Source organism: Parasteatoda tepidariorum, chromosome 6, assembly GCF_982258835.1.
Source record: "Parasteatoda tepidariorum strain Cologne lab strain chromosome 6, Ptep-v5.0, whole genome shotgun sequence".
Lineage (NCBI taxonomy): Eukaryota > Metazoa > Arthropoda > Arachnida > Araneae > Theridiidae > Parasteatoda > Parasteatoda tepidariorum.
Window position 1 is genome coordinate 7054329 of NC_141760.1, and position 26994 is coordinate 7081322.

The window sequence follows — 26994 nt, forward strand, 5'->3', positions numbered from 1 at the left end:
ATTATTTACAATGTTAACATTCATTTTACCAGAATGGGTAGACTCGCCCCATAAGAGAGATTTGTGAGCAGTTCTATAAAAATATACAGTAACAGCGTAACTGTTAATATTTTCTAAAATCGATTTCCCAGCTTTAAAGAGGGATAAATCGCGATTCCGAAACACCTATTAAAAGTTTTTTTTCTTTAATATTTACAAAAGTTTGACAATTTTAAAGTTGACAAACTGAAAAAATGGGTAGATTCGCCCCGGTTTACGGTAGTGAAAAGCGTATTAAAGTAAGTAGTGATTTAAGTAGTATTTGTTTAAATTCATTTTGTTAGATAGTCCTAAATGATGATTTAAGTAGTGTTCAATAATCATGAAGGAATCAGACTAGTTTCGAAAATTTTTCGTTTAAATATTAATATAAAAACTAGTTTTTTGTTTAATTATGTGTAAAAACTGATAAAACTATCCATGAAAATCATTATTACTTTATTTTTGCTTTTTAAAAGGTCATTTTTAGGTAAAAATAAGGCTTTTTTTTAACATATACACTAAACACTGTAAAAAAAATTTTATCCCCCAAAACAAAAAACTCCTCTGAGAAGGCTATTTATTCGAAAATATTTAAAGGAGCCGTGGTGGCTCAGGAGATAAAGCGTTCGCCTTCGAATAAGGTGAACCCGGTTCGAATCTCATCGATGCTTGATCGATGCGAGTTCCGCACCCGGCTCGCACCGACCACAATGATGACATAAAATATCCTCAGTGGTAGACGACTCATGGGTTTAAGTGCCCTTGCCGTTAGTCTAACCATTGAACGTTTTTGATGTTTTTCTCTCCATGTAGCGCAAATGTGGGTTAGTTCCATTAAAAATCCCTCCATGGAGGCTAATTTCTACCAATACTTGATCCAGGAATTTCCTTGTTTTCTGGTTTGGGTTGAAAATTTCAACACTACGCAGCTGAACATTAGTAGTCGTAAATCTAAAACTGGGTCGGCTTGGGTGACGGTTACAAAATAAAATATTGGAAAAAGAAAACAATTTCTCGTGCAACTGAGCTCAGCTTTTTTTTTTACATTTTAAGTGTGACAAAAATAACCATTTTTCATCCATGTGATTAGCCGCATCAATATAGTCAACAGTCTAAATCATTTAAATCGTACTTTACTGCATGACTTTTTTTCTTATTTTGATGTCTTTCAGGTTGCTTTATTTTTCGATTTGGAAGCATGTATTTAATTCATCGCATTATAGCGGGACGAAAAAGGGCATTACCACCCACTGACGATGGTAAAATACTCTTCATGTCTGCAACAGAATTAGCTGAAAAAATTCGCAATAGAGAAGTAATAATTCATACGATTTTTTTTCTTCATTTATTACTATTATTAAAAAACTGCATAAAATCATATTTTAACAACTGCCGGCCAGATGGCCGAGCGGTTAGCGTGCTTGACTGCGAGGCCATAGGCTGCGGGTTCGAATCCCGCTCTGGGCATGGATGTTTCTCTCTCTCTTTGTGCTGTCCTCTGTTGCGTGTGTGTATGATGTGTGAATGAGGCCCACCCTATAAACGGGTTTGTGGCAGTGTGGCGTGGGCAATGTTGCTCGCCTCCGTGACTTTGGTTCACAGGTGCCCACTGGGTAACACGAAATGAGCAACAATTCTGGCATAGTATAGGCAAAGATTCAAATTCAGTGCCCGCCATTGGAAAAAAAAATATTTTAACAACTAGCTCGAAATACATGCATTATAAGTTTGAAAAGGAGAAATTAAGTTTAAAAGGATTACGTCTTTTATAATTGGGTACTTGAACTTCAAGAAGAAGATCACGGATACCCACACATTTGACCTAAGACGTCAGTGCCAGCTGATCGTTTGCAAGGAAAATGGCTCATTAAAGTGGAGCTTAACTTCTCCACAGAAGTTACAATGTTAATTAAAGTGAATTTAATTAAATGCAGCGTCATACCGCACAACGAGTTGGTTGAAATAACGTTCCTTCTCTCCTACGTCTTATACTTAACTTAGATTCATTATTTGTTTATGTATTTTACTGTAACGATGATATATTTTTGCTTCGTGTTCCTAGTAACTTCGATGGATAATTATTTTGTTTACATGACTTCGTGCCTGTCTTTGGGTTAAGTAAAAAATATACAGTAAAATAATTGAAATATTTATGAAAGAATAAAGAATGTGTCACTTAAGAGAATCGATACTTGACGGATGTGGTTTTCACGAAATAAAATGGAAAGAACAGTTGCTAACGTAAACAAACGCCACGTTTCTACAACCAATCAGGATCGAGATACTCACACTATGTTGCTTGCAGGTACCCCATTTTATTTCTAATTTAGGATATTTTTATTTAAAAATTTAAAGAAAAATATATAGTATTTACATCATTAGCAGCGAGAACTATTAAAAAAAGCAAATAAGTTTTTAAACTTACGAGATAAAGAAGTTAAAAAAAAGGAAACAAGACATTTATTTAAATCACGAAACATTTCTATTCACCAACAGTGTGATATTATCTTAATTTTGAAATTACTGAAGTTTCCAATGCATTAGGTCAAATGAATCACAGTAAAAGCGATCAGTTTCAAAAAAAATTTGTTAAAAGCTTAAGAAAAAAAAATGTTTAGAAGTAACTTAAAATGTATAAAATTTATTCTTGGATCATAAAAATGTGTTTGAAGAATCATAGAACTGATTTCCTCAAACTTATCATTATTATTATTATCATTTTTTTTTTTTTTTTTGAAATCACTGTACTTCAACATTCATAAAGGCACGTAATAACTTGGTCGATTACTATCCGTAAATATGCGAAGCAACGCAAACTGAAAAATTAGCGAAATAATGAATCTACGAATAGAAGTATTAAAAAGACTGAATATTAGCGAACTAGAGAATTAGCATATTATTGAATCCCATTGAACAATTAAATGGGAGCCAGTTTACGAATCATCAGTACAGAACGATTTTATTGTACACAAATTTGCTTATGATTATTATTTTTTTAAAAAAAACTTTATAAACCATTAATTTATAGTACAGTAGTCCATGAGAAAAATTATTAATTCCAATTAATATGCGCAACTTTACAATTGAAATGTGCAGATGCGATGCGATCATATTTTAAGAGAGTTCAAGAAGCGCAATCAATCATCAATGCAATCATCGATGCCGGCTACGGACGTACACTCAAAGAAGCGATTCTAATAGATAAATTTTAAAAAAAAATCGAAAACTCCAGAAGAAATTTAAAAAGATACCCTTCTTTCAGGTGTTCCTTTTACTTGCATGGAAAGAAGAGGGACTCAATTCTGTTTGAACTTCCATTCAATTCCACTTGCATGCATGGAAGGAATTGAATGGACGTCAGTTTATGAATTAAATCATCAGTGCAAAGTGAATTTATTAAGTACGAATTAGTTTTTGATCAAATTTTGAAAAAAAAAACTTTTGAACTATTCTATTAAGGTACTGTAGTCAATGAATTTTTTTAAAAATCATAACGGCAATTAATCTGCACCATTTTACAGCTGAGATGTGAAGACGTGATACGATCTTATTATAAGAGAGCTCAAGAAGTGCAGCCCATCATCAATGCAATCACCGATGCCAGATACGAAAGTGCACTCAAAGAAGCGAAGCAGATCGATACATTCTTAGAAAAAGACTTGAAATCTCCAGAAGAAATTAAAAAACGGGCCCCTCTTTTAGGTGTTCCTTTCACTTGCAAGGAAGTATTAGGAATAGAAGGTAAGTTGAGTCATTATACTAATAAAGAAAAAATAAGTTCTTTTCGAAGTTGCCGCAGATTTTATTCAGACATAAAAAAATGGCTTTATTACATTCTTATTGCATTATTTTTAATACTAGGAGACTTCGCCCCCTGCTCGCTAACGCTCGCCAACCCCCGAGAATTGCTACGCAATCCTATGTGGTTCACGCCGTGAACCATGGATCGCTGCGCTCGCTCGCCAATGAACACAATGTTCTAGCACAAAGACATAGTATATTATCATCAAAGACATAGTATTTTATCATCAAAGACATAGTATTGTACTTATGTAGAAGAATTCTATCAATGTTCTTATTGGCTTTTAAAAAAGTATATTAGCTATTTATATTGTACATGGTGAAAAAATTTTATTATTTAAAAATATAAACTTTAAACCCTAACTTTCGCTTGTGAGATAATAACCCTCATAATAAAATAATAATAATTTTTGCAGCAACTCGGGAATGTCCATTAGTGTAGGCAAATTAATTTTTCCACCGTGGCAGCATTTCGTATACAGCTTCACTAATATTCTGCATTTTAAAGCGTGAAAATTCAATGCATAAATAAACGCGAAATATAAAAAAATTCAATGCATTCAATACAAACACTTAGACGTTTAGGTAGCTCCCAGTAGAAAAATATCAATTCAACAGCGGCCTTTTAAAGCATTCTCACTTCAATTAATTAATTAATTCCTAATTGAGTTTAAATTAAATATTATCATGTTTTGGGTAGACTATATTTGAGGGTGCCCCTTGATTCTCGCCAAGCTGTGATCGCAGTTGATCGCCAAGCTGGGCGATGTTGAAACCCAATCGTGATTCTGATTGGTTTAGATTTTTGCGTTATTTTTAAATGTTCAACGGTATATGTAATTTCAGAGGTACGTTAGTTCTACGTTGAATACCGGCTGGTAAGGTTACTTTTGAATCTGGTCACTAAGATCAAAAGTATGTGGGCAGTCATAAAAAGGGATTTAAGAAAAAAATGTCACCGCTAGTCCGGTATTACAGACGCCATTTTTGATTCGTATTTCATCAAATTTATGTGGCGATGGAAGTACACAGATTCTATTCATGATAAATTTAGACAGTATCCAACTGTTATTAGATAATTCTGTGCACCTAAATCTGAGAATATTCAAGCTTAATAAAGAAGTTAGTTGTTTTCTTCCTTTTCTTTCTGCTCCTACTCCATTAATTTTTGCTTCGATTCAAAATCTTTTTATTGGGTTTATTAATTTTGCTTATATTGGGTTCATTGCAAGTTTTGGCCGATGTTTTGTTTAAATTTTCCAATGTTTTATTGAAATAACATTATGTTTTGGCAGCCATTCCTGTTATCACGATGTTTCGCGCAAACAGGAATAGCGCCGAACATAGGTCGCCAATTTCGCCAAGGGGCACTTCAAGTATATTTTTCCCTCATGTTTTTAGGGCATGAATCTGAATTGAACAACCTGATAATGCTCACTCTGGTTATTGTTTCCGTTTTTAAAAGCGCTATATGTTGAGCTAGTTTAAATTAAATATTACCATGTTTTTAGGGCATGAATCTGAATTGAACAACTTGATAATGCTCACTCTGGTTATTGTTTCCGTTTTTAAAAGAGCTATATGTTGAGCCACCACATCTAGATTTGCCATGTGACATTTTTAGCAGCAATCATTGGTCGATTTTCTAACGTTGCCATTCGGGGAGTTGTAATGAGGCTTTTTTTTGGTGCCGTGTAAGAGAAATATATATATAGATTCTCCAATTTCTACGACACTTGTAATAGCTGAAGGTTTGTTCACTATTTTTTGTTTTTACTATAGTGAGGTGATCAGTTGAGTAATAATTTTGTTTCTTATGTTCACAAAAGTTATAGTTATGAGTAATTCTTTTCTTATTGTAATTTCTAATATTATTATTAATTCTGTTAACATCAGTATATTATTATTATTTTGCTAATATTTAAAAATAAACTTTGAAATCAGTATCGCGAAAATTAGTCTCGTAGTGGGATCTTTATTTAAATTTCATGTCTGTTGTACCAGACAAATTCAGGCGATTTGACCATGTTCAATATCTGGTCCCTTTTTCACCTTAACAAAGGCTGGTGCCTCTTCACTTTCATTGATACCTTCAGGCATCCTGCCAGGTCTTTAAAAATGATGAAATAGTGAACATTATGTATTAGGGTGGAGAGTTATCTATGAGAAGTTATCTATGAACTATGAACTATCTATCTTCTAGAAGTTATCTATGAACTAGTATATCACTCGTGGTTACTTCTTAGAATTGTTTTGCACCATTTTAATTCCTCTCAAAAACTTTAAAATTTTGAAAATCTTTTGAAAAAATAGCCAATTTTTTTAAATTTTTGAAAGTTTTCATATGAAACCAATTTAACACTCAAAAGTTGTGTATTAAACAAAATATTACTTGTGAATTGTTTCAGAATTTTTCAGCAATATTTTCACTTCTTGCAATAGCTGCAAAAATTATGAAGCTTTCCAAAAATTATACAATTTTTCAAAACTTATAAAATTTTTCGAAAATTATAAAATTTTGCAAAATTTACAAAACATTAACAAATTACAGAATTTTTAAACATTGTCAGAGCAAAATAAAAGCATTGCAAATGTTGCATAGTTACTAAAATATTACTTATGAATTGTTTTGAAATATTTCTGGTTCATTTTTCTCTCTACTCAGTAACGGTTAGTAGAGTTTTTTTTAGCTTTTTTCATATAAATAATACTAATGTGACGCTTATAAAATTGCAACTAAAAGTAAACAAGAGAGAGAAAACAAAAGAGTTTACCATAACTTCAAAATTGTAGCATTGATGATTGATTTATACTTGATATAAAATCATGTTACAACGTACATTTTCATATGAAAGGAAGCTAATTCCGTTAAATTGGTCGATGGATCTGAGTTACTTAAGTAAACTCAAAGCACTTTGTTTGAGATAGTTTGATTATCTTGCATTCGAAAGTTTCTCAAGGCTTAATGACACCGAACTTAGTGGGCATTTACCAGAAATTGTTTTTTGGCTTATATTCATTAAATACTTTTGATCTGTACAGAGATCTGAAATGTCATATTCTCTAATTTCTAGCGATTTTTTTTCAAGCTCTTGAAACTTATTAGTGAAAGGTGCTCGCAGATGACCAAACTCTTGCGAATTGGTCTGGAAAATCCTTGAGGACTCACTGTAATACAGTCCAAGTAATTCATTTTTATGCCTTAGTGATAGCACATTTGAGTGAAACTCGCCTATCATCAACTGCAGATCTTTTTCAAACTCCTTTTAAACAGACAAATGACACCTTATTCCATATATTTACCATAGTTCTATCGCAGTTAAATCAATTACAGTAAGTTGAGAAGCCTCACTTAATAGACAATTCAAAATAGATTCCTTTCTATCAGACACTGAAGGAGTTTGTGAAAAGATGTGTCCAAGTTGCATATGCTCCTAGTTCTTGAATAGTCGATATACATATTGTTATATTTTATACCTGCAATGGGAACGACCCTCTTTTGCCTCCCTCTTGACCAACGTTTTGTTTCTTCTGCCATCAAAATAACTATCATGAAGTTGATTTCCTATACTGCTACTTGATTCCACAGATTTTGTTTTAGTTTTCTACTTCTGTCTATAATGATTAAATAATCTTTGTATTGCATTACTTCATCTTTCATTTTTCATCTTTCTTCGTTTTCGCTCTGTAAATCATGTGATAATGCTACCGCGTGGCAGCACCATGTCTATTCTGAATGCCATAGCTGGCACATATTCTAAGAAATGTCCCAAGTTTAATTCTGGTATGGGGTGTGACTGAGGTTGAAGGTGGTGGAGAATCTGAGAACTATGGTACTTTCCTGACATCGAATTCGAAGTTTTCAGAATGAACTTTTTTGCCTTATTTTGTAAAAAAATCTTTCAATTTCGCTCGTTTTCCTGCAATTTGGAAACTTATGCTTCGCTTAGAACAAGATTCATTGTTTATCTTTCCATATTTTTAATTAGTTGTTCAAACACTCGTAAATTAGTAGAACCTGTATTACAGTTTGGTAATCATGAAAAAAATCTTGCGCTTTAGATGAACTTTCCTTACTTTTTTTACGGCTGCAATGTTCATGGTGAATGCACTCAGTGGCGTACGCAAGGGAGGGGTTTAGGGGTTTGAACACCCCCCTTGAGCTCAGACAAAATGGCAAAAATAAAAATTTTAGTAGAAATTATGCTTAGTAGCTATTATTTTTTAAGACTATATATTTTTATTTGCCTCATGCCATTTTTTTTTCTTTTGGTATTTCTCAGAATACTGTAAAAACATTTACTACACATTATAGGGTTGTACTTTTGAAACCAAATTCGCGTGATACTGTTACGGACTGGTTCATTTCTGTCCTGCCAGTATAGTTTTCGAGACTAGCTGTCATTCGCGAGGTCTTAACGCGATGATTCTGGAATCCTAAACGTTCTGTCGTCTTAGAGACAATTCGAGAATATAAGAGATGTGGTGAAAAATTATATAAAAGGGTGAACGGAGTATAGTGGAGTAAGTTAGCCAGACTAAGAGTTATCTCTGCCGCTTGTCTTTCGGAGCTTGTCGCTAAATCTGTTTTGTTTTGTCTTAACAAAAAGTTAATTCAATCGCAGAACCCGTCGTCGCCACTATTTCGACTAGTGAAAAAATCAGTAACAGTACCATTGGAGATACTGTGCTCGTCGAAGTTATTCATTCCAGCTCGAAATTTTGAGATCATAGCATAGCGGATATCTCTGTGCCAATATATATATATATATATATATTTGCTGTTCTTGGATCTTTAGGGTGTCAAAGCGCAAGAATTTAAAATTTTTTAATTATTTTGAGAAAAAAATAACGACCTGAAATTAGTGAGGTGACAGCATCTAGTACCAATGTAAGTTTTTCTGTTGTACAGAAATGTGATACTTCCGTTGAAGAAAACGTTTCTAGCATAACAAAATCTGATGAATGTGAAAGTGGACCTCAAAGTGTTACTTCCCACCCATATGACATTATGTTCTTAAACTTAAAAAATCAAATCAAAATTTAACTAAACAATGTTGTCTAAATAAAAAGTCTAAATTAGGGAAATAATAGTGCTTTATTACAGACTCGAATTTCTTTTAGTAGTTTCAGAAAATTACGAACACCCCCCTTGAAACGCCACTGAACGCACTCAACGATATCAAAAAGTCGATCCGTGTCTAACTTCAGTCATAAACATGGGTATTTATTTTTGGTGCAGTTTTAAAATTGTCTGTATTATGTTCTCGTTTTATCAAAGCAGTGATTCTTCTCCGATGTAGGAAAGGAAGTTCTATGCCAAATTTACATTCACTTTCTTTTGCAAAGAGCGTTGTTATTCTCGGTTAATGTTTACAGTACTTACGAAATTACCTTGCCGGTTTTCTTCTGACGCGAATATTTTTTATTCTAAAATGAATCAGTAACGTATCGCCATGATACAGAAAATTATTGTAAAAATTTTAAATTTCAAGAACATTGCAGGGAAGGAAAGTAGGGTAGAAAAATTTTGGAAAAAAAGTCACTAGCAATGTAATATTTAATACATAAAATGTGAGAGGTAATTTGTTTTTTATCTGACAAGTTTTGAAAATTTGAAAATTTTACAAACATTTGGTGCTTTTTGAAAAATTTTGAAATTTTAAAACTTTTGCTAAAAATGAGGATAATGCGTAAAAATTCTGAAACAATTTACGAGTGATATACTAATCCATATACAACTTTTGAGAAGTAGTGTTTTTCAGTTATCCAAAACTTTTGTTTTCGCTCCATCCTATCATGTATTAGTTCTTTATGTTTTATCATTGTATCAGAATACCTTCTGGTATTGTGATGTCGGAACAAACAAAGTTCACATCAATTTACCTTCAAAGGTGGCATGATTAGTGCCCTACATACGCATAACCAAGAATACGTCACAGAGCCATTAGTCAAAAGGCAATATAGTTGGTTATCATCATATATAATGTATAAACTGAAAAATATAATTTTTTAAAATTTTCAGTAGAATGCTTTCAATACCTAACAATAATGATTACGTAAATATATACTTCAGATGAGACTTGTTAAAGTTAACCACAGACAGCAAAGAGGAAAAAAAAAAACATCAAATGAATCCCTTAAACTGACGAAAAATTCGGAATTTTTCATTTTTGCTATTGTTGAAAGCTATTCTTGCTATTGTTTAAAAATTGTCTCGAAAAAACCTCACCTTTTATAAAGAAAGCCTATTTTACAGAACATATATCCAATCCCTTTCATGAACCTCCAGTTAATAACAGTCTCATTGAAAAATGCAGTATTTATTCTCATATAATGGATACAAAAATCGAGAATGATGCATTACTTCTAAAGATTTCCTCACTCTTAAAGAAAGATCGGTGCAATAGAGGTTTTTTCATTAAGTATCCTTTATAAAACATTGTTTAAAACATTTGTCTGCTTTTGAAGTTATACTTCTTATGCGACTTCCAACAAGGTTGCGTTAAACGATTAACGCTACATTTTTATTGGCCGGGAAATCACGTGGTAGGATCCAGCTTTCCCTCATTCATTTCCATATTGTTTTGGTTCTCACTAGCATAAAAATAATAAAAGTCATAAAAGTATTCGCGATCGCAACGCTCGAGTACGCCGTCTAGCGGGAGCCTGTAAATATCAGACATTAATTTATCACGTTTTCATTTAGTTCCATCAAAATCATTGACTGAGTCAGACGCCATTTTTAGCAGCAAATAAGAAACAAAATTTCCCTAAGGAAAAGGCCGAAGAACTTGAAAAAAATCTCCAGAATATTAGTAAATCTTTCAGGAACAGAACACGCCAAACATTTGAAGAAAAATTCCTCAATAATTTTTAATTTCTATTATCAACAAACTTGCAACTGATGACTTCCGATTTCGGATACTGTTACAGATGTGTGTATTAAGGTAAAATGCATTTCTTCTGTCTTCAATTCATTACGAATTAAAGTGAAGTCATCATTGCTTTCGTCATTCCAGTGAATAAATATGAATTCAGAACATACAGAATTGTAATAGTTATAGCATATTCTTCTTCGTTATAGAATAGTATATATTTCTGTATCCATATAATTCGGAAAACAACAATAAAAAATTATCCAAGCTACTTGAAATAGTGCCATTTGTGCTGATTCTTAATTAATTTTAATCGTTTTCTAGGTAAGTTTTTTTTAGTTTTGAAAGAATAAGTTCAACTAGAATTCAGCTATTCTGTTTTTAGTTACATATTCAAATTCATATCAATTCGCGATCGCAACAAACTATAGGGGGCGTTGTTGTATGAGACTAATACCTGCGATTTCTATATGAACAGTCATTCAGTTACTCTAGAGACGTCGTTAATGTAGCATGTAGCATTGCAACGTTCCTTCTTTATTGTGGCTAATTAAATTTAAAAAAGAAAAATGCTTGATATTCTTTCTTATGCAAACGAAAACAAAATGGTATCTCTTTTTATTAGAGAAGGAATATCCAAAACACATCGGAAAAATATTTGTACATTAACAGAAAAAAATATGTATATTCTTATAAGAGTTAAAACCTAATGCCCGAGAAATAGTACTACTAAATTTAATGATATAACATGAAAGGCCCTTTTAAACTTTACATTCTATAGTTTTAAGAATCATATTACTTCAAAAATTAAAATGAACAAAAAGTATACATAAGCCTCATAATTTTATGAAATTTAATTTTGTAAACAAAGTTTTTTGACAACAATTTTTATCAAAAAATTTCAAGTTTCAATAAAAATCATTATTTAGAAACTAAGAAACGTAAAATAAAGAATGCTGACGAAACAAAAACAAAAAAAAAAACAATTCTTTTTTGTCGCCATTTTTAGTGCTACGAAAATTCGTCTTTGGGATTTGCCAAAAACAAAACAAGATGCAATTTTATTTTTTCAGGAGGGAAATATTTTACCGAAAAAACGAAAATGTACCAATTCCCACAACATGAAACTTTATCTTGGTAAAAGTACGTTTTGGAAATGTTATTTCATTTGGAATCTTATTTATCAGAGTTCATATGGCGATATGATTGTTTTGAATCTATGCTAAACTCTACATCGGCTCATTTTCCACAGAAATCCGATTGACTATTTTGATTTTAAATGAAGTGTTTTATTTTATGAATTGTCGCAAAAATTTTAAGTGTAGATTGGCGGCACTTAAAAACCGCCAAATCTGTAGCGGCGGTGGCGTTAATACGTAAGTACCGAATTTTTATTCCATACTTTTCTGAATCATATTACTTCAAACATTAGAATATACAAGAAGTATACATAAACACATAATGTTATACCATTTAATTTTTCAAAACAATTATTTTAACAACAATTTTTATCAAAAAATTATAAACTAAAAAACGGAAAATAAAGAATTCTTAGGATAAAAAAACGATTTTAAGAATTCTTAACATTGAAATAAAAACTTTCATATTGTTTCTTTTTTTATTATTCTTATAGTTCTTAATCAGACGTAAAAAAACCATTCTGTAGAGAACCATCATCAAATGAAAAAAAAAATATTTACAAGCAAATTTTTTATTGTAAAAATCATTGCGCTTACCTGATTTATAATTCCCGGAGAATTCCAAAATGATGAGTTCCTTGTTTGAAAACTTTATTCTCAAATAATAGATACATAGTTTATCCGTTCATTACTTTTAGAAAACATACTACACAGCAAAATTTTATAATTGATATGAATTTGAATATGTAGCTAAAAACAGAGTAGCTGAATTCTAGTTGAACTTATTCTTTCAAAACTAAAAAATACTTACCAAGAAAACGATTAAAATTAATTAAGAATCAGCACAAATGGCACTATTTCAAGTAACTTGGATAATTTTTTATTGTTGTTTTCCGAATTATATGGATACAGAAATATATACTATTCTATAACGAAGAAGAATATGCTATAACTATTACAATTCTGTATGTTCTGAATTCATATTTATTCATTGGAATGACGAAAGCAATGATGACTTCACTTTAATTCGTAATGAATTGAAGACAGAAGAAATGCATTTTACCTTAATACACACATCTGTAACAGTATCCGAAATCGGAAGTCATCAGTTGCAAGTTTGTTGATAATAGAAATTAAAAATTATTGAGGAATTTTTCTTCAAATGTTTGGCGTGTTCTGTTCCTGAAAGATTTACTAATATTCTGGAGATTTTTTTCAAGTTCTTCGGCCTTTTCCTTAGGGAAATTTTGTTTCTTATTTGCTGCTAAAAAATGGCGTCTGACTCAGTCAATGATTTTGATGGAACTAAATGAAAACGTTATAAATTAATGTCTGATATTTACAGGCTCCCGCTAGACGGAGTACTCGAGCGTTGCGATCGCGAATTATAAAATTTTGCTGTGTAGTATGTTATCTAAAAGTAATGAAGGGATAAACTATGTATCTATTATTTGAGAATAAAGTTTTCAAACAAGGAACTTATCATTTTGGAATTCTCCGGGAATTATAAATCAGGTAAGTGCAATGATGTTTACAATAAAAATTTTGCTTGTAAATATTTTTTTTTCATTTGATGATGGTTCTCTACAGAATGGTTTTTTACGTCTGATTAAGAACTATAAGAATAATAAAAAAAGAAACAATATGAAAGTTTTTATTTCAATGTAAAGAATTCTTAAAATCGTTTTTTTATCCTAATAATTCTTTATTTTCCGTTTTTTAGTTTATAATTTTTTGATAAAAATTGTTCTCAAAATACTTTTTTTGAAAAATTAAATGGTATAACATTATGTGTTTATGTATACTTCTTGTATATTCCAATGTTTGAAGTAATATGATTCAGAAAAGTATGGAATAAAAATTCGGTACTTACGTATTACAGATTTGGCCGCTACAGATTTGGCGGTTTTTAAGTGCCGCCAATCTACACTTAAAATTTTTGCGAAATTCATAAAATAAAACACTTTATTTAAAATCAAAATAGTCAATCGGATTTCGGAGGAAAATGAGCCGATATAGAGTTTAGCATAGATTCAAAACAATCATATCGTCATATGAACTCTGATAAATAAGATTCCAAATGAAATAACATTTCCAAAACGTACGTTTACCAAGATAAAGTTTCATGTTGTGGGAATTGGTACATTTTCGTTTTTTCGGTAAAATATTTTCCTCCTGAAAAAATAAAATTACATCTTGTTTTGTTTTTGGCAAATCCCAAAGACGAATTTTCGTAGCACAAAAAATGGCAACAAAAAAGAATTGCTTTTTTTTTTGTTTCGCCAGCATTCTTTATTTTACGTTTCTTAGTTTCTAAATAATGATTTTTATTGAAACTTGAAATTTTTTGATAAAAATTGTTGTCAAAAAACTTTCTTTACAAAATTAAATTTCATAAAATTATGAGGCTTATGTATACTTTTTTTTCATCTTAATTTTTGAAGCAATATGATTCTTAAAACTATAGAATGTAAAGTTTAAATGGGCCTTTCATGTTATATTATTAAATTTAGTAATACTATTTCTCGGGCATTAGGTTTTAACTCTTATAAGAATATACATATTTTTTTCTGTTAATGTACAAATATTTTTCCGATGTGTTTTGGATATTCCTTCTCTAATAAAAAGAGATACCATTTTGTTTTCGGTTGTACAAGAAAGAATATCAAGCAAATGTAGCGTTAATGTAGCGTTGCAATGCTACACGCTACATTAACGACGTCTCCAGAGTAACTGAATGACGGTTCATATAGAAATCGCAGGTATTCGTCTCATACAACAACGCCCCCTATAGTTCGTTGCGATCGCGAATTGTTTTTCTATCAATATGTTTTTAGTTTGTTTTGATACACATATAATTTAATAGGGTAGTATTTTTTATTTTCAAGTTTAGTGGATAACAATTGTAAAAAATGAGTGAAAACAATCCCACGGACAATGCGACGGATTTAAGGTTATGTCAAGGTACGTCTCTTGTGAATATCAATTGGTTGTTAAGTTTTCTCTTTTGAAATTACATTATGACGCATTCACATACATTATTAATACAAATACATTTTCCAGGGCGAGACGATGAGGCAACCACAATCACTTCCACTGGTTCAAGAAGTACACGAGGGAAAAATGCACAATATTACCGTTATTACAGAGAACGGAAGCGAGCGGAGCAGGAAAAAGAGTCGTTAAATAGAACTAGTGATCCTTCTACGACTGCTGATTCTTCTACAATTAACGTCGCAGGTTGCGAGGTTTAACTTCTTCCACGCGGAAGGACTCCACGCACTATTTTTTTTTAATAATGTTTGATTCTGGGCCGTGGTGGCTTGGGGAATAAAGCGTTTGCCTCCCAATGAGGAGAACTGAGTTCGAATCCCAGCTATGACTGGGATTCGAATTCCGCACCGACATCAGTGTTGACGTAAAATATTATCAGTGGTAGATGGATCATTGGTTAGAGTTCCTTTGCAGGCAGGCTAACCTTGGGTGATTTTTGTGGTTTTCCTCTCTGCAATGCGAGTTAGTTCCATCAAAAAAGTTCTCTACGAAGGTAAATTTCTTCCAATTCCCTGATCCAGGAGTTCCTTTGTCTTCCGGTTTGGGTTCAAAATTACAAAGCATTGGTAGTCGTAAATTCATAAAATTGGGTCGGCTGTTCTACGACGGTTGTAAAATATAAAATGTTTGATTCTATTTAGAAAGATAAAATAAAGTGTAAAACTTTCTTGGATTTTAAAGCACTTGTAGCTTATCTACCACTACAAAATTACAACTACAATTCACTAGTATATAAGACATGTTAACTCGACTCTATGTCGGGGTACCTTTTCATAGATGAAGGTTGACATGGTCTGTAATTCCGCCCCCCACATTGGTGACTTTCGGACGTGATGTGAACACGCCTACCTTGGCAAAAAAAAACGCCCACGTTGATCTGGATACGCCTACATCGGCAGTAACGCCTACTTCGTTGGATGGTCCACATTGAACAGTTGACTTGCTACTTGTGACTGCATCATTATCCACCTCCTGGCACTGTTGCTACTCAGTCTCGAGCACACAACGTCGGCCTGCATACACTCGACTGCTAAAGGCAACACAGGAGCGACTACGACAGTGAAGTTAATACACCTCTCACATTCAGCACTCATAAAGTACGGTGATCTTAATACAGCTCTCCCGGTTTCGCACAAAAACAGCAATGATTCAACTAGTGGTATCCATTCATCGAATTCTATCACAGATAAAATTCTGGTGGGGGAGTACTGTAGCGTATCTACCACTACAAAATTACAACTACAATTCACTAGTATATAAGACATGTTAACTCGACTCTATGTCGGGGTACCTTTTCATAGATGAAGGTTGACATGGTCTGTAATTCCGCCCCCCACACACTTAAAGAAATATATTTTGAGTTCTTATATGAGAGAACATAAAAACACTGCTCAAAATATCCCCCAAAATTTATCATATTATAGTGATTGACATAATCTATTTTGACAGCGGATACCTTGTTATAGAAATCATTCGACCGGAAATTTATTTATCTATTTTTTTTTATTTAAAAGATTTAATGTTCATGTAATGATGGTGTTGAAAAAAAAACTAAATTAAAAATTGACTGTTTATTTGTCAAGGCTTGCACCAAACATCTGGAATTTATGCAAAGAAAAATAACATAGCTCATAGAGATGGTGATGCCCCTGCTCTATATAGAGCTGCTGGAGCGATTCCCGTAACCGTAACTAATGTTCCAGAATTGTGCTGCACGTGGATTACATCAAATACAATCTATGGAGAAACCAAAAACCCATACGATACCACTAGAATATCAGGTGGTAGTTCAGGTAAGCATGTCAACGCATGAGAGAGTGTAAAAAAAGTTAAAATTATGTCACTGTCACGAAATTAAAGAGTTGTGTCACTTTGATTGGCTAACCTCAGAAATTCCACGCTTATCAAAATGGTGTGTGACTTAAGTTAAAATTTTTCATTTTTTTATATTTTTTTCGACATTTACTGTTATTTTCTTGACGTTCTCATTCGTTAAAATGAATAAACCCAAAGTCGCAACATCTATCTGTTACTTGATTGGATCATTATTTCCTTCCGAGGATAACTTAAAAATTCCAAACCGGAATAAGCAGGTGGTAGTTTCGCATCTTGGCAGATACTTGCAAAATGTCCGTATTTATCGATGTTTGTCTCTATTTACCTTATGTTCTAATGCTCTGCCTTTATTGTTTTTATTATAAGCAAGAAAAATATTTAGAAAAATGTAATATTTTAAAATATAACGTAATTAATGAATTAATAAATTAAAGTTATGTCCTTGTCTCGGAACTAAAGAGTTATGTAACTTTGATTGGCTAACTTCAGAAATTTTTTGCATAATCAAATGGTGTGGCTTAAGTTACATTTTTTTTTAATCGCGTAGTTTCTGCGGAGCGTTAAAGGTTGACTTCTCAAACTCTAATAAAGATTATAATAAGAAAATAGTTGTTTTTCGATATTCAAAATTACAAGTCAACAAAAGAGATTGTAGATTGAAAAAAAAATTTTGTTTGAAGTAATTTTTTAAAGATTTAATGTAATAAAAAATTTTAGTTTCAAAAACAAGAATTTAAATTTTAGAAAATAAATTAACAGTACATAAATAAATGAAAATAAATAAATCGAATGAACAAAAATAAATAAATAAATATAAAAGTAGGAAATAAATAAATTCAAATAAATGAATAAATTATCTGCGAAATTTAACATTTAGAACTCGGATTCTATTTGAAAACCTTAATGTAATATGGAATCTATATAATGTTGAAAGTAAAAGTGGGTTGAAAAAGAAATGCTCAAATGAAAACTCAAATTTTCATATAGATTCAGTAATTTTGAATTTTACATTTCTCTTAGAATATTATTACTGTTACTTTTCATTCTTATTCATCTATTCATATTTGTGCAAATAAATAAATAAATAAATATTTTTTAAAATTTTTTTTAGATTGAATGACAGACCACAATAAAGTCAATAATCTTTAGAAACTGAAGTAGAATGATATACTCGGATGCTTCATTTGTATCGTAAATTATAAAGGTGGAAAAGCCGACTGTACTTCCGAGCTTTCAAAAATAGGCACTCATTCAAAAGACTCACCACACGTGAATGAGAAAAAAAAGTCAGATTTGAAAAAGAAAACGCAAACTTTAAAAAAAAAATGGTGGACAAAATAAAGGTGAACAACATCTATAGAGAAAGTCGTGAATGAGCCCATCCAAGCGCTGCTAAGAAAATCACATTTATTGCAAACAACACTATGACCATCTTCATTGATTTGGTATTTAAAAGAACAGAATGGGAATTGAGTTCATTTATAGCTAATTTTTGAGGGTATGTGAGGTATATTCGAGTGTTTATTCGAAGAAATTGCGTTCGAAATTAAATGTATCACTTTGACTAAAAGAAACTTTACTCAGCTTACATGCTCCCAAATTTCTTTCATCAACTCATCTTGATGCTCTGTCTAGATTCTTGTTTCATCCTTATAAATCCTGATTTCCTAATTAAAGACTCTCTTTTCGGCTCAATAACTTTTCGAAAAGCATTATGGCTCGATTTGTCACGCGGCTACCATGATGTAACTAGTTTTCTTATAAATCTTTATTTTATTCTTAATATTTACGTTTCGTTGTATTCTTAGAATATTAGCGTTTCTTTTCAAGCTTGTCTTCATCCATGACTGAAAATCAGTCTTGATAATGGGAGCTTATTTTTGAGCGCTTGAAAATCTCGATTTATTCCTCCTTCATGATTTATGAAACACATAAAATGTTAACATTTTCTAGTAGATACATCACGATATTAATACAAAGCGAAAATATGAAATTTTATCCAAAAGGATAAGGTAATATTTTGTGCTATGTAGACAGAAGAGAAATACAGCGTGAATAAAGCACAAATCATGTAAGGAAATGGACAGATGCAATAAGGAGAAAAACTGGCTTTTCTCTCCATGTAACGCAAACTTGGGTCAGTTTCTTAAGAAGTCCTCTACGAATGCAAATTGCTCCCAGTACTTGATTCAATAGTTCCCTTGTATTCGGGATTGAGTTCACAGTTACAAAACTACGGAGTTGAACCTTGATAGTCGTAAACTCAAAATTGGGTCGGCTGTTCAAGCACAGTTATAAAATAAAGTATAAAATATACCGCACTGACAAAAAATTTGATAAACGCCCTAGCTATTAATATCAGCAAAATGTTTTTTGAGGTTGGTGAAATTTAAAGTTTTGTGTGTTGATAGGTGGTGAAGCAGCACTCATTGCCTCTTGCGGAGCAGTTATTGGTATCGGAACTGATTTGGGAGGGAGCATTCGCATTCCATCCTCTCTCTGTGGAATTTATGGACATAAGCCATCATCTGGTGAATATAAACAGATTTTTTACCTATTGCACCATCATCTATAGAAATTCATGAGTTATCGTAAATTAGCATCATAATGTACAGGATTCGGTACATCGATTATAAGCTTAGAGAAAAGGTATGGCATAATCCTGACCCAAAATTGGGTCTGCTGTTCAATGACATCGATACTCGAACCCACTCTCCTTTAATCGGTGCTTGAACCCACAATCATTTGAACAATTTTTAGGGGGACGCATCCTAAAAAGCCTATAATTATTTCTTCTGGTGGGGTACACTATTACCCGGTAATATAATACATGGTCCAATTTGAATATTATAAGTCAAGAGGAGATATAGGGTCATATGTTGTAATACCTAATATTAATAACGCAGTTGTGTCATTTTAAGAGGTCAATTTAGGGCTTATATCATGTGTCATTCTGTTATATGACCTAAATCATGTACTATATTCAATTCCAAATCTTCACACATGAATTTATTGCTTTAAGATCAAAACTGTCCTTACATAGGTAATTTTCTGCATAATCTATCTATCTATCTATCTATCTATCTATCTATCTATCTATCTATCTATCTATATATATATATATATATATATATATATATATATATATATATATATATATATATATATATATATATATATATATATATATATATATATATATATATATATATATATATATATATAAAGAAAATGAACTACAACAACTACTTAAAATTGCGAGATTTCTGAAGAATGATGTCCCGCAGTGGATTGATCGTTAAGACACGGTTCCCAGTAGATCACCGAAGTCAAGAATCACTGGCTGCGGTCAGTGTGCGGGTGGGTGACCACTTGGATCAGTCTGCGTAGGGACCGACGGTGTGCGGTATGGGTCCTCGTTAAACTGTTCCACCGTAAAGTGCTCGACTTCGCTTGCAGGTCATCGGGCTACCGAAGCGGGGATGCCATCTCCTCTTCAGAGGATCAAAATTGCGATGGCATGTTTTCGGATCATCCTCAGGGATGTTTCCCAAACCGTCGCCAATAGCCCATTGTGCAGCTCTAGTGCGACGTAAATGAACTACAACAACAAGAAAAACTGAAGAATGATCCTAACATACCAAAATCGAAACTGAAATCAGTGTACAACGTTTTGTCGAAATTTAAAAAATAAAAAAATGCAAAAATTGTATTTAACTCAGCTTTTTATTTTGTTCTCCTAGCGTTTTTGTAATGTAATGTTACATATACATTTCTAACAGGTGTTGTGTCAAATCGGGGCTATTATCCTTATATAGAAATTGAAGAAATGCCATTTGATTACATGAACTGTACCGGTCCAATGTGCCGATATGTTGAAGACTTACTTCTCCTTATGAAAATATTGTGCAAAAATGATCCTAGGTTGGATCTTGATAGAAAGGTACTTATTAAAAATTGATTTTTGCTATATATAACACCTGTTTATCGCACATGAAATTAGGAATTAGAAATGTTTTTTTTTTAATTTCCAATGACAGATTATAGACAGTAACAGCATACATAAACATCGAACAAAAATAAGAACAGAAACAAAAGATGCTGCAACGAAGTCTATAAATCAGAAGACGTCTCTAGCTTCCCAATAGCGTTCAGTGATAGAATTCTTGCGAAGTGCAGAGCAGCGGAGAAGGTGCGTGAAGTCCATGTCCTCACCAGAACTGCCAATAGTGCATACCGGGGAAGGAACGATACCAAATCTAGACAGATGTTTCCGCAGACAGTCATGACCGGTGGCCAAGCGGAATTTAGCCACCGCTCTTCGTCTTGGACCATTTCGCAAATTTAGGATGGTAGCCCTCCAAGACTTAGTAGAAGTACGGTCGATAAGTTCTTCATGAGCACAGATCTTAAAGGTCCAATTAATAAGCTGTTTGATGGAACAGAAGGGCATAATGTGAACAGAAGTCTGAATAGGCCCCATTTTTGGTTTAGTAGTCTGCATTTGCATTACCCGTAACCCCGCAATGGGCAGGAACCCACTGGAGAACAATGGTTTAGGGATGCTAGGTACTCAAGTTGGAGGCGGCAATCTAAAATGTCTCAAGTTAAGGGATTATTTAAGGATGCAATGGCACGCAAAGCAGCTCGTGAGTCACATAGGGAATTAGGAAATGTTTAATCACCAATGCACCTAAATACGATACGAAATTAAGTATAGCATTTCAACTGCAAAATTATTGTCTCTGCAGATGAACACAACATGATGATAACAACAGATTAGGACAAGTACCCAGCTCCTTGCTGAATAATAACCAATCATAAAAGTATGCGTACTCAAATAAAAAGAAAATATTAGTTGGGATGGCATAGAATTAAATCTGAATAAGTTAAGGTGTTAGTCAATATGTATTAGAAAATTCATGCTTTAGAGAGTACTTTTATTAGAGACACGTTAAATATATGATTGTTTAAAATGTTTATTGTCTATTCACTGATTAAACTATCGATTTTTTTCTCAAAATGGGCTTCGAAAAAAAAAGAGTTTGATGGTGTATTCATTTGCTAACATATTAATTAACTCTCTGAGAGTTAATGCAACTCCGTCTGAGGTATTGAGTTCTTCGATTTCAATATTCAAAGGAGTAGTCAGTTCTCATTTTTATGGATTAAAAAGGCACACATGAATTTGATTTTTCAAAAATATTTTAAGGTCGAAAATATTTAGGTGATGGAGTGACCTTTTCAGACTTGAATTAAAAGGAGAATGTCTCGGGATAGTTCAATCAAATTATTCCAAATACTTTTAATGGTTACCTAAAAAAAAGGTTATTAGGTTAAACAAATTACTATTTAAGAATTAACCATAAGATAAGATTTAATTATTCATTGATCTAACTAACATTTTCTTCGGAAAACTGCTTTCAAAAACATTTTCTTTCATCTAAACTCATTTTCAACGTAGGATAATTATTCTTTATTTCGAAATATCACAACGAAAATATAATGAAGAGAATCATAAGTTTTTGAAATATATTCTTGTATCATTTCACTTTCTAATTCTATAATTGTGTTTATGTATAGTTGGCCATTTTCGCACTTTTTCCTCTCTGAACCCTTTATTCATTCATTTAATTTAAGATATTTTCTTTCATGATATAGTAAAACTTTTTCCCCTTTAATTTTTTTCCGTTATTATTTTAGGTGGATTTCAGGAGAGTAAAAATATATTACATGGAAGAAACACCTAATAACCCTGTCTCACCTGTTATCAAGCAAGCGATTAGAAAAGTTAGTTTGCATCACACAAATATTATACTAGTGATTCAGATTTAAATTAGCCTAATTAAAATATTTTAATAAATGAATGTCAACTAAACTTTTGTAAAGTTAGTCTAACCCGTTTATCCAGTTTCAAATGATTTATTACGTAAGAAATAAATGTATTACGCAGAAAAAAAAAGCCTGGCAAAATTATCATACCTGTATGGCAAAAACATCAGGCAAAAAAAAAATTCCTGTAATTAAACCAAAATTTACACTGTTTAAAATATTAATTTGGTAATTTATCTGTTCTCTCTAACTGTTGATCAGAAATTCTGGTTTTCTAAATGATAGTTCTTATTACCATACATTTCGTAAAAGTGTCTAATGGAAAGACGAGATTGCTCGGCTAAGGAGGTCCCTGTAGAACGAAAACTTGATATAGATACACATGCAGGCTTGTGTGCTGATGAAAAGGTTCGATTTTTCAGTTGAGTAAGAGATATCACAAGTTAAAGAAGAACATTAAAAAGATGCATCTTTGGTGATAGCAGGTTTGAATCCCACCGTATACAGCTCTGTGAGGGCCATCTCTGTCTTGTTCTATCTGCTTTTTGACTTGACAAGGGTTTATAAGCAAAACTTTGTATTGAGCACATAAGCCTTCGTCTGAATGTGTAACACTAAATCAATAAATAGATCCTGGGTTACTTTGGGATACGAAATCGATTTGCCCTTAAGGTGTTGTGGCAGCCTAAAGTATAACGTTTTAAATACTGATTTAATTACGCTTTGCCCAGGCATTTCTATACTTACAAATAAGCATTTTTTATAGTATTAATATTTGCTAGATTCTATGAGATATTTTCGTATATTACTTAGAAATTTGAAAAAAAAATCATACCAAAAACAAAGTTGACAAGCATTTACTAAAATTAGAGCTCATAAAATTTTTGCGTTATCTCAAATTGTGCAAGTGCTGTTAAAATTACCAATTCTCTTGGTAAAGTTATCAAATTTTACCACATTTACCTCCAAACGGCATGATGATAAAAACATACTTTATTTTTAATTTTACCAAAAGTCATTACTTAAGTGCTGTGGTAGAAAATAACCGGACTTTCTGTTATTACAATAGGAATCAGAAAACTAAGTAAATTATATTCTGGTAGTTTTGATCACACATTTTTTTTCTCAGTGTAATAAGACGGGTAATGCATAGAAAAAAACATATTAATTACGTACATACACTCATTGAGTTTCTAGAATATAGAAGATATGTTCTATGCTTGCTAACAGTAGACACATATCTAAAGTGACTATCTTCTTAAAAAAATGATAGTGTAATTTGTATATAAATATTTGAAAAATCTCTGTTTTTTCCTTTCCTTGGCAGTCTTATATTCTGAGAATCTTTCCCATAGATTCTCTAACAGAAATATGTTTTTAAATAATTGGAAAGATAAAGATGTAAGTTTTCCGAATGTTCTATTAGAAATTTCGCTACCTGACTTTTTGTTTTCCAAGGAGGTTGATCAGCTTTTTCACTCTTTAAAGAGTAAACAGTTCTGCCGATACGTTCAATAGCAACATTCTGTAAATGTCTGACACAGCAACAATGATTAGTTAATGCTGTGTTGCTGACGTTGCGGGTTCAGTACATGAACTTAGTACTTCACTAGTACTCATTGCACATAAAACAGAGACATAGAACATCCGTAATATGCATCAGAAATTTGATGAGTGAGTTATCTTCGAATGCATCATTTATATTTGTATACTACTCACTTTGTACCGTGAAGAGCACTTAGGAGCAGGAATGAATTATTTAAACTAACTATATTGAGCCGTGATGGCTCAAGTGATAGACCGTTAGCCCTCCAATGAAGTGAACCGAGTTCGAATGCCAGCGATGGCTGGTCGATACAAATTCCGCATCCTGCTTGCGCCAACCACACTGCTGACGTAAAGTATCCTCAGTGGTAGACGTATCATGGGTTAGAGTTCCCTCACCGTCAGACTAACCATATGAGGTTTTCTTCACCATGTAACGCAAATGTGTTTTAGTCCCATTAAAAAATCCTCCGCGAAGGCAATCTTCCCCCAATACTTGATCCAGAACTTCCCTTGTCTTCAGGATTGGGTTCAAAGTTACAAGGCTACAGAGTTGAAAATTAGCAGTCGTAACCCCAAAAAATTGGGTCGGCTGTTCAACGATGGTTATAAAATAAAATAAAATTAACTACATAACGTGTCCTTCATAAATTCACCAAGAAAAAAAATTAACCGTTGGTACTTTTCTCCTTAAAAAGATCAATAGTGGGCACTATTCGATTATTGCAATGATTGGTACAAATTCTTGATCCAGATTCTTGGATCTAGAACTGGAGTTCTCTAGCGTACTCCAGTTCAATATAGCTTCAGGTAGTTCAATACAATAGGTTTCCAACATAACTCAATACAGTTCCAGCTAAATTTAATATATAAATTCATAATTTTAATTTGTTTTTTAGGCAGCAACACATTTCGAAGAGCGATATGGAGTAAAAGCAATCCCTTTGCAGTTGCCAGAATTCGAATACTGCGTTGATATATTTAGAAACAAAATATTGGAATTTGAATGTTCCTTTAAGATTTTTTTGCAAGATGAAAACGGCAAAGTCCGCTTGTGGTTAGAAGTATTGAAATATGTGCTTGGGATATCAAAGCACACTGCTGCTTTTCTTTCTGCCTCAATAATGGAAAAAACTGAAAAAGATCAATATTACTATGAAATTTTGGAACGGTGTGACTCGCTGAAAAGGAAACTTCAAAAACTATTGCAGGAAGACGCCATTTTTTTGCTTCCCTCAGTGACAGACATAGCAACATTTTGTAACATGTCACTGACAAAAATCATGAATTATATTTATACTACGGTTATAAATTCTCTTTATTTACCTGCTACAAGTGTACCCGCGGGTCTGCATAACGGTCTGCCAATAGCTTTTCAAGTGATCAGTGGACAATTCAATGATCGACTCACAATCGCTGCTGCCGTGGAATTGAACACCGTTTTCGGAGGGTGGAAAAATCCATGTTCTACAACTGCGAGAAAAGTGTGGGGCGAATAAATTATGGAAAATCCTTGTTTTTGATTAAATATAGATCTTTTTTTTTTATTTGCAGAATTGCACAATATTTGAGCTACGAGAGCATTGAAATTATTTTGGTAACATCAGGAATTTAAAAAAAAAACAACAACAAAAACAATGATATTGAAAACTAGAATTTTATTTTAAAATTAGAATTAAAATACTTATTTTTCCAATATAATTATATAGAGCTGCTATGGCTCAAGGGATGGAGCGTTCGCCTTCCAATGAGGCGAACCGGGTTCGAATCCCAGTCGATGCTAACGTGAAATATCCTCAGTGGTAGGCGGATCATGGGTTAGAGTCCCCTTAACATCAGGCTAATCGTGGGAGGTTCTCGTGGTATTCCTCTCCGCGTAACGCAAATGCGCGTTAGCTCCATCAAAAAACCTTCCACGAAAGCAAATTTCTCAATACACTCAGGAGCTCCCTTGTCTTCTGGATTGGGCTCAAACTTACAAGTCTACCGAGTTGAACATTAGTAGTCGTAAACCCATCAAGTTGGGTCGGCTGTTCAACACCGGTTATAAAATAAAATATAATTATAAAAAATACATATTAAATGAAGAATTTTAATCATATGAATGAACTATTGGGTTGAGTAAAAAGTCAGTTTTTTATAACAGATTACAGTAGTGCAGTTTTTGGAATACTTGACGCATTTGCAATAATAGTCTTTACGTCATTGATAGCTGACGGTTAAAGCTTTATTGTAAAGAACAAATTGAACTATTTTATCGAGTTTTTGAGATTTGACAGAGTGTTGAAAATGGCAGATCAAAGTGTTCATTTGCGGCGTTAGATTTTTCTTTTTTAACTTCCGTCGAAAGAAAAACGCGTGTCAAGCTGGGGAAAAATTGTGCGACGATGACGATGCTCTGGGAAAATGTCCCAGAAAGCATACATAACCTTACGGCTACCTTGTAATCTGTATTTTCTTTTTATTGGCGCGAAAATATTTACACAAAAAACCTTTTTTCAATAAAACAGAAATATTGCAGTTTCAAACCTTTCATCCTAAAAGAATTAAAAATTATTTTTTCAAAAGTATTGCCACTTAGGTAAAATGGTTACGTAGGTCCATAATGACGTTTTAAATGACGTCACACTAGCGATAGGATCAAATTGCTTTGTCCATTAAAATTTCGAGACAAGGTGGATTTTAGCTGAGCATACAAGACTTTGCGAAAAGAAACCTTTTAATTACCTAGATTTAAGATTATTTTCACCTTGGGACTAGCTTTATTCAAGGATTTTTTTCACGCTTGAAAACCCTAAGACAACCTCGATTTAAGGTTTTTATATAGAATGTTATTTTCCAAGGTTTTGGATTAAGGTAATGAGCGTAGATTAGAGCACACACAGATT

The 26994-nt window shown here is 32.6% G+C and overlaps 1 protein-coding gene across 1 annotated transcript; it reads left to right on the forward strand.

The window, feature by feature from the left end:
- Positions 1 to 1203: 1203 nt before the first annotated feature.
- LOC107440293 (fatty-acid amide hydrolase 2-A-like) lies at positions 1204 to 26072 on the forward strand. Its single transcript, XM_071179288.2, has 7 exons — positions 1204 to 1336; positions 3543 to 3762; positions 16477 to 16686; positions 19141 to 19260; positions 20512 to 20672; positions 22433 to 22549; positions 25006 to 26072. Exons 1-7 carry the CDS (start codon positions 1220 to 1222, stop codon positions 25603 to 25605), a joined length of 1545 nt encoding a protein of 514 aa, XP_071035389.2. The 5' UTR covers positions 1204 to 1219; the 3' UTR covers positions 25606 to 26072.
- The last annotated feature ends 922 nt before the right edge of the window (positions 26073 to 26994 follow it).